At 30.3% G+C, this 9,258-nt stretch overlaps 1 protein-coding gene across 2 annotated transcripts; it reads right to left on the bottom strand.

Annotated features, from left to right (window-relative positions):
• Positions 1–1,829: 1,829 nt before the first annotated feature.
• On the bottom strand, positions 1,830–4,382 carry LOC145116455 (uncharacterized). 2 transcript variants are annotated; one of them, XR_013712097.1, is made up of 3 exons: positions 3,856–4,382; positions 2,620–2,705; positions 1,830–2,058 (listed from the first exon to the last, which is right to left on the bottom strand). XR_013712097.1 is itself a non-coding variant. In XM_079052798.1 (3 exons), exons 1-3 carry the CDS (start codon positions 4,070–4,072, stop codon positions 2,014–2,016), a joined length of 336 nt encoding a protein of 111 aa, XP_078908924.1. In that variant the 5' UTR covers positions 4,073–4,382; the 3' UTR covers positions 1,830–2,013. The 2 variants fall into 2 exon arrangements, 1 of the variants encoding a protein (XP_078908924.1); XM_079052798.1 differs by having other exon boundaries at positions 1,830–2,046.
• Positions 4,383–9,258: the final 4,876 nt, after the last annotated feature.

Below are 9,258 nucleotides of genomic sequence, written 5' to 3'. Positions count from 1 at the left end.
TTATGGGTTTAATATGTTTATATACAAGTTAAATAAGGTGATAGGTCAGAATTCAGGCGAATTCATCAAGAGATGAGTTATGTAGATACAATAATAGCAATAGTAGGTGGGAATTTGTGTTAGAAATTTAGGGTTTGTGGTGAAGATCTGGATACCAACATAGATCGTGAGAACACTTTCCGAACTGATATTTCTATCATATGTCTAGGTTGCAAGAAATTCAGCCTAGAATAATCCAAGTGGACACTTACGATACTAGGCACAGAAATCGTAAGCCAAATTGCTAGAAAGATTCTGTGAAAGTTTGAAGAAAACGAGAGCTAAATTTTGTGTCTTTGTTCTGAGAAGGAAGAACCGTTTATATAATAAACGAGATTAGGGTTTCATTAGGGTTGGACCATCATGAGTTGCTTTGAAAGCAAATTAGGGTAATCCGGATTTTAATGAGGATTTAGGGTTACCAAAACTAACCGGACCCCAGCCAGGGGCTCTGCCCCTTGGACCCCACTAGGGGCGCTGCCCCTTTGGAAACACCGGACCCAGGGGCGCTGCTCCCGGACCCCCGACTTGTCGTCGAACCGACTTCTAATTTGATCTTATACATGCGTGCACTCTGCACAAACCCTGATATATATTAGAATACAAATTATGAAGCCTCTTAGCTCACTTGTTAATTCCAGTTACATAAAATGACATTGTGACACTAAATCACCAACAATTTGTGTATTAATAACAGTTTAAGATGATAGTTTGTGTATTTTACCAACAATTTTATCACCACAAAGGTGATAAGCAGTGGCTAGATTTGTTATTTTATTTTAAAAATATAAGTATATGGTTTTGAGTTACACATAAAAATATGTTTCTGTTCTGAATTAAAAATATAAATAGAGTAAATTTTATATTTCTTCGATATAAAATTTTGATATTTAATTTTTAAAAATTGTTTAGTTTTATCAAATTTTGAATATATTCCATAAGATGACATAAACTTTTCAAAGCAAAATTAAAAAACGTCTGTTAGCTAATAGTTAACTTCGCTGCTACACATGCTAAAATAATTAACCATATGAATAATATGACATTAAATTTCGTTTAATTCATTTTATTTAATGGAAATTAATTTTCTTAACGAAATTAATGTCATATTATTTTTAGTTTAATTCTTTTTAATATGAAATTAATTATGTTTAATTATTTTTATATAAATATATAAAATATTTTTATTTTCCATTAAATAAAATGAGTTAAATGGAATTAATGTCATATTATTCATATGGTTAATTATCTTAGCATTTGTAGCAGCGTAGTTAAGTAGTAGCTAACAGATATTTTTTTATTTTGCTTTGAAAAGTTTATGTCTTATTAAGGAATATATTCAAAATTTGATAAAACTAAATAATTTTTTAAAATTAAATATCAAAGTTTTATATCGAAGCAATATAAAATTTATTGTACTTATATTATGAAATTACAACCGAAATATATTTTTATCTTTAACTCAAAACCATGTACTTATATTTTTAAAATAAAATAGCAACATACTATTATTTCTATAATAACGTGTTTTTATAATAACACATCATACTTTTTTTATAAAAATAAATATATTTGTATAAGATAAATGAAGATTAATATTAAAAATTACATCATATAAAAACTAAAAAGTGAAAATGATGTCATTATGCTTCAAATACTTTTAGATAAAAAATAGAAAACAAATATATTTATTTATGTATTGTAATTTAAATATTTTAGATAAAATCTAGAAAAAAAATTATTTTCATATTTAAAAAATATATAATAAGAAAGTTGTAACATCCCAAAATTCAAGTCCAAAAATTTTATTTTTTTAATTACGTTATTATAAACCAACAGTATAATAAACCATCCATAATATCATGTCATGTCGAAACCAAAGTAGAAGTAATCAAAACATGTTATCATAAAACAATATCAGAGTGTAATTCCAAAGATCTCATGTGCGGAAAACCATACTGTGATGCGTTGCGATCAAGCCGGCTCCTTTCCTTTAAAAACGAGTACCTGAAACCAAAACTAAAAACCGTAGGCACGAAGCTTAGTGAGTTCCCCCATCATACCACATACCATACAATCACATAGCATACATACTGTCAGGCAACTATGGGGTGCCCGACCTACCCATGTCAAGTCATTCTGGGGTGCTGACATACCCATGTCAAGCCATTCTGGGGTGCTGACCTACCCATGTCAGGCCGTTCTGGGGTGCCGACTACCCTCCGGTCTATCTCAACCGGCAACGGGGACTATTTCACCCCTACCTCTATCATACAATAACAAAATATAATCATACGGTCAGGCATATCTGGGTACTGACCTACTCGTCAGTCCTAACGACCGAGTCAGGGAAAAGCCATTCCCTGCTACTACCACTAACTCACATAACATATCACATAAGCATATCTCATGAGTATATCACATAAGCATATCTCATAAGCGTATCACATAAGCATATCTCATAAGCATATCACATAAGCATACCAAGATAATTATCACAAAGACAATTATCTACCAACTACTCTTGTTAGTGGGTCGGCATTGTGGCCTTAGACCCACCCCTACTGGAAGGTAACTCACCTCACACTGCTGAAGTTTCGAAGACAACCCCACACTGCTGAAGTCCCGCAGACTCAACCCCAGCTGCTGGATGACAGATTCCTGAACTGTCAACACCAAAATAACACCCAATTAATAATTGGGTTCCACTACATAACCATTAGTACATACTTTGGATAATTACTACATTACCCCAAGTTTGGCCTTATGCAAGCCCAAGGATCAATCCATAGGCCCAAAGTCAACTAGGAAATCAAAGCCCAACATATGGCCCAATTTTCCAAATTAGGCCCAAGCCTTTACATGGTCTTATTCTAAGGTCCAACATCATATAATCATTAAGGCCCAAACTATGGCCCATCTATGGCCTAGGTTTCCAAATTGAGCCCAACTCCTCATATGGGCCTTACCTCAAAGCCCATTAATTATTCTAGTCCAATTACTTGACTTTGGATGGCCCATTATTAAGCCAATCATCAAGGCCCAATAGAAAGGCCCAACGATAAAACCCAAGTGAAATTAGGGTTTTCACATAAAATGACGATTAGGATTAAGTGTTTCTCACTTAACCCATTAAAGACTTAATCCATTAAGGACTTAATCCATTAAGTCCATCATTTTTCTAAATAAGTCATATGGTGTGATTGGGCTTAATCACACAATTTCATTCCAATGGCCCAAAAGTGAGTCCCAATAAGTCCAAACCATAAATCCAATATTAGAGTTTTCTAAACCCTAATTAGGGTTTCCAACCCCATCTTAGCCCAATAGGCCCAATTGATATGTCTTTTGATCAATTAAGGTTCATTAGACACATTAAGATTTCATTAGGCCCATTAGTCATCTGTTTGAGCTTTTAGGTCCACCAGGCTTCATTGGGCCCATTAGGGTTTATTAAGCCCATTACGCCTCATTGGGCCCATTAGGGTTTCTTAGTCCCTTGTCCAAACATCCAAACGAGTCAAAACACCATCAAAGCACACCGCCACCCGACACGGCGGCTGGTGGCGGTAGGAGGCGGCAACCACCACCGTGAGGTGGTGGTTTTCAGTTTTCCTTTCATTATTCCAATTTGTAATTACACTTTATAATGCTAAATCTCAAATAAACACACACGCCTACTAACACACACACATAAACACGGTGGTGCACGGTGGTGGTGGTGGCTGTTCTCATTTTTCCGGTTATGCAAAACACACGCACCAACAGAAATGTACACACACACTATATGGTCACCAAACGACCCCAGCCACCCACCTGGTGGTGCAAGGCGGCGACAGAAGCGGCAGAACGGAAAGGCAGCGACGGCAGCCACCACCTTACGGTGGTGGCGGCGATTTCCTCGATTCCCAGCCGAGCAAACCCCTGCACACGCTTCGTGGTCACGATTTGAAGAGCGAAACGTCCCCAACTCAGCCGCTACGGTTGGCAAGCGACGACCGGAAACCCAGCAACGGCGGCCAAAGCCCACCATCGGTTCCCGTCGACGTACACGACGTCAGGCCACAGAAGAACGAGGAAGAAGGTGTAGGCGGTGGCGGTGCTCAATGGCGAGGCGGTAGGCGTCCCCTCTGATCGGAACAGCTAACAGCGAACAAAAGGGAGATGGTGGCGGCGCACTTGATGGAACAGTGGTCTTCACCGGCAACAAGGCCATGATGGCATCTTGATGGTGAGGCAGCGGCGTCGGCGATCGAGGCTTCATCTGGTCGGAAAAACGAGAAGGGCATCGGGTGACGGCTGGAGAAGATGAGAAGAAGGCGGCGGCTGATTCCCTACTAGGGTTAGGGTTTGGGAGTTATAAGGTGATGGGAAGGAAGGTCACCGCGTATATCCTACTCCCATACAAACTTCCATTCAGTTTTGACACATATAGCCCCTCCTTATCAATTCTTCTTCAAATTAAACCCCAACAATTACCTTTTAGACCCTCAGGATTAAAATCCTTTACACCTTAAGTACAAAATTTACTATACAGCCCCCAATATCTTAATTATAACATAATCAGCCCTTCCACCTCATTTCTTTTTAAAATAATTCCTGATAATTACCACGGAGCCCCTGTCTTCATAGATATTTATAAAATGAGTCCCAAACTCACACTTTTAACCCCCGACTTCTAAAAATGTGGCAATTAACTCCTCGAACCCAACACCCTACATATATAATTATTTATTTTAGGCTACCATTCGTTCATTAATTTATTTATTTAACTAATAAATAAACGGGTGTTACAAAAGTTGTGAAAAAAGAGGGCCGAAAATAAATAAATAATAATAATAAGTGAGACTAAAATTATAATATTTCAAATGGTGATTGTGTAAATTTCACAAATGGTCCTTAAGCAAGTTTCATAAATGGCAGAAATAGTCTTTATCCAAAATTCTTTCAACTTAACGGATCCATCTAGCAGACATCAACGGTATGACGGAAAAGACCATTTGTTTGAAAGGTTTGCTCCGTGCGGATCATCTCAAGGAAAAATGTTTCGTAAGGACCATTTCAGGAAAAACTGTAAAGCTAAATGACCATTCGAGTAATTTACTCAACTGTAAATGTCAGAAAAGATTGTTAATTACATGAGCAATTTTGGTTAAAGTTTGATTTTATAAATTTATAGTTAATGTAATTGTATATTATATTTTTAATAAGCTAATTGTTACTTGTATATTAAATATTAATTAATCGTATATTATAAATTTAATTTTTATGTTTTGAATATACTAAAATTTTAAATACTTTTTAATAGATTAAAACACAATAATATAACTAATAAAATTTAAAAGTTTGACATATCACACTATATGTATAACCATTAATAATATAATTTATACAGTTATTCTAATAAACAAAAAAAAGACAAATTTGTAAAATGGTAATAAAAATAAGAATAAAATTTGAAAATTTATATAAGTTAGAGAAAAATTATAAAATTTTAATATTCTTTTAATATAAAAAGAGGTAATATAATATTTTTTTTTAGCTAATGTTACTCGTGCTAAATTTACATCATTTCACACAAAAAGTGCGGTTTATGTTTAAACTTCAAACCGAGTTATTGTCTTGTTACACCCTTTTATATATACAATAGACGAATGTCCGCGCGCTGCGCAGAAACACCTATATAGTTGAAGTCTTTACGAATATATGTGTTTTTTTAAAATATAACAATAACGTTTTGTTAAATTTGATATAATAATTCATAAACTAAATTGATATAATATATTGATTGTTTTGAATTATATGATAGTATATATACATCTATTATAACTGCATAATCTCAATCGTTTGAATGACTTCTACTCGCGAGTTACACATGAATAAAATTAAATATAACATATGATTTAATGTTATTTATAGTTGTTGTTATTATTAATTAATTTTTTAAAATTATTTGCTTGATGTTTTAATATCTATCATTATAATTATTTAAGACATCAAACATTGTTTTTTGATTTTAAAGGTGACAATATAATCATTTATATAGAGTTATTTTTAATTATTGTTATTGTAAGTTATTTTAAGCTACTTATTTGAAAACTTTTAACGATTATAAAAATATTTTTAAGAAATATTTTAGTTAAATTGAGATTACAATTTAGTTTTTGCATTTATCACTACAATTTATCTATTTACAAAATATTCTTTGGTTTTTTAAGTGGAACTGAAATTTATATTTAAGTTGACATTGTAATGTTATATTTAAATTAACAATTTAAGTATTTTGTCCAAACTGTTCAAAAGTTGTAGCTTTAAATTGATAATGGTTTACATGCAATGACATATTAAATCTAATAAATTAAGTATAATATGTTAAAAGTTAAAGACATAACTTTATCAGTAGAAGTAAGGATATTATTTTAAAATTGAAATTTAGTTTATTTATGATTACACTTTAGGTTTGATATTTATTTAACCTTAGTAACCAACTTATAATCATTATTAGAAAGACGCTACAACTAATCATTTTTAACTATTTACAAAATATTCTTTGCGTTGTTTAAGTTAAACTAAAATTTATATATAAGTTGACCATGTAATGTTATATTTAAATTAATAATTTAAGTATTTTATATAAATTGTTCTAAAACTGTATCTTTAAAATGATAATGATTTACATCCAACAATATATTAAAACTAACAAATTAAGTATAATATGTTAAAAGTTAAAAAAATATAACTTTATAAATAAAAGTAAAGATATTATTTTAATATTGAAATTTAGTTTATATATGATTACACTTTAGGTTTGATATTTATTTAACCTTATTAACCAACTTATAATTACTATTAGAAAGAAATTGAAAAGTCATGAGAGTTCAAACGAATGTGATGAAAGGAAAATGAATGGGAGTTTCAAATGAATGTGATGAAAGGAAAATGAATGGGAGTTTCAAATGAATGTGGTGAAATGAAAAATGCTTCCTATGAATCACATGTAATTCATATGTGATTCACTTGTGATTTACATGTGAATCACACGTAATTCATATCTGATTCACTTGTGATTTACATGTAAATTATATCCGATTCATATGTGAATTACATGAGATTTACATGTAAATCATATGTAATTCATGTGATTCACTTGTGAATTACATGTGAATCGCTACACACTTATAGTCTTGCTTCTAGTTAATTACTAAAATATTATGTCAATTCACACAAATCACATATGATTTGTAATTGATTATTGCCATTGACCAATTAATTACGAAGTACTTGTATCCTTGTTTCCAATTAATCACATGTTAAAGAATAAAAAAAAGAAATATAAACCAAAAAGTATTATGTCAATGCCAACTGAGGGCTGAAAAAAATAATGAATATAGAAACTTATTCACAAAATGATTAAAATGAAATATAGTAAAATACTAACCTTGCGATTGGTAGATAATTTACCAACATTATCATCAAGAGGTGGCCTTTTGGTTCAACCAATAAGGTGGCAATTTATATCTCTTTCTTAGAGGGTTATCCCTGTTATCAAATTCAAATTCGCGCGTTGCGTAAGAATGCATTTAAGTGGTTAAAATAATTATGGAAAAAATAGAAATATTTTGAAATTTATGTTTTTAGTCATGTTTTAGGCATTAACCGAATTATCAAATAACATAAAAATCCATCAATTTATATTTTGATAGTATCTAATATAGTCCATATCTTATAAACTTTACTTTTACTTTTATAATATCCAATATATATTATAAGTTTTTGTATAACATTAATATAATCTACTTTTCTTATGTCCGACAATAAATTTGGATAAAATAAGAAATAAGTTCTTTTGAATGAGCTATTAATAAACAATATTGAACTAATAAACTTTGTATTACACTATTTATATTACAACAAAACATCCAAGGTTTCATATATGAACTTTCAAATATTAAACATTGAAATTAAGAATGAAGTCATACAAAATATATCATTATACATAAATGTCATCATCAAGAGTTTTAAAATAAGTCGATTAGTAAATATGATATTTAATTTTAATTACATATTTTGCAAGGCGTACGTTTAACTTTATGTTGGTGCGCCGAAATCCTCTTCCTTAATTTGTACCTAAAAAATTAAGGTGAATAGGAATATAAAATAGATATTACTAAGCATTAATATAAATAATTAAAAAGGGTATGTGGATCTCCTACCACCGGTTAAAGACAACATACATCTCTAGTGGTATCGATTCCTATGTGAAATTGAAGTAGTCATTCTATGTACACCTTGTTTTCTAATTACATAAATAAATATGAGTAACCAAACATAAAAATGTTATCTTTATGTAGGAAAAATATTTTAGTTAACTAACAAATTAAATAATATAAGTTTAAGAGTTAAGAGTTTTTCAAAACATTAATATTTTTATTAATCAATCAATTAAGTAACACATGTTGAAATTTTTACAATCATTATTAAAAAGCATTTGAAATATTAGATTTTAAATGAATTTTGGTTGAAGTGTTTTGACCTATATATATATATATATATATATATATATATATATATATATATATATATATATATATATATATATATATATATATATATATATATATATATAGAGAGAGAGAGAGAGAGAAAGAGAGAGAGAGAGAGAGAGGGATGGAGATGGAAAGTATAACATATGTATGAGTTTTAATTAATTACCTTTTTGAAACGGTACAATTACAAAACAAAAAAAAAACATATTTAAAATATTTAATTAAATATTTTCGACATCACCATATATAACATATGATCAATATATTAACGATTAAACCACAATATACAACGACTGTATTACAATAATCCAAAAACGAAAAAAAATATAAAAAGGAATTAATATAACAAACTTACAAATTAAAAGCTCTAATATAATAGCATATCTCCAAAAGTGGTCATAAGACCTCAACCCAACATAAAAATCTTTAAGTTTGTTTTTTTTTTTCTGAAATTTTTATATGATTTGTATGCATTTCTTCCCAAAAGATTAGTCTTTTTATAGTAAATTTTTCATTAAATGTTAATTAAACATAATATAAGTTATAAAACTTTTGAGTTGCATTAGTTAAATAAAAATGTTTCAAATGAATGTGGTTTGAGAAAATTAAAAAAGGGGTTTCAAATGCATGAGATTGAAGAAAAAATGCTAGCTTTATATATATATATATATAT

This window comes from Lactuca virosa, chromosome 5 (assembly GCF_052849685.1).
Source record: "Lactuca virosa cultivar CGN04683 chromosome 5, Lactuca_virosa_CGN04683_v6, whole genome shotgun sequence".
In the NCBI taxonomy this organism is placed as follows: Eukaryota; Viridiplantae; Streptophyta; class Magnoliopsida; order Asterales; family Asteraceae; genus Lactuca; species Lactuca virosa.
The sequence above is the reverse complement of the archived record's forward strand: the minus strand, read 5'-3'. Positions and strand labels throughout refer to the sequence as shown.

Bases quoted from the DNA above. Each gene is read 5' to 3' on its own strand.
- LOC145116455 (XM_079052798.1), bottom strand. From the start codon at position 4,072: ATGGTGGGCTTTGGCCGCCGTTGCTGGGTTTCCGGTCGTCGCTTGCCA. The intron at 2,706-3,855 runs GTGGGTGGCTGG...TGGTGTTGACAG, and splicing joins TCGCCGCCTTGCACCACCAG to TTCAGGAATCTGTCATCCAG. The intron at 2,047-2,619 runs GTGAGTTACCTT...TTTTGGTTTCAG, and splicing joins CGAAACTTCAGCAGTGTGAG to GTACTCGTTTTTAAAGGAAA.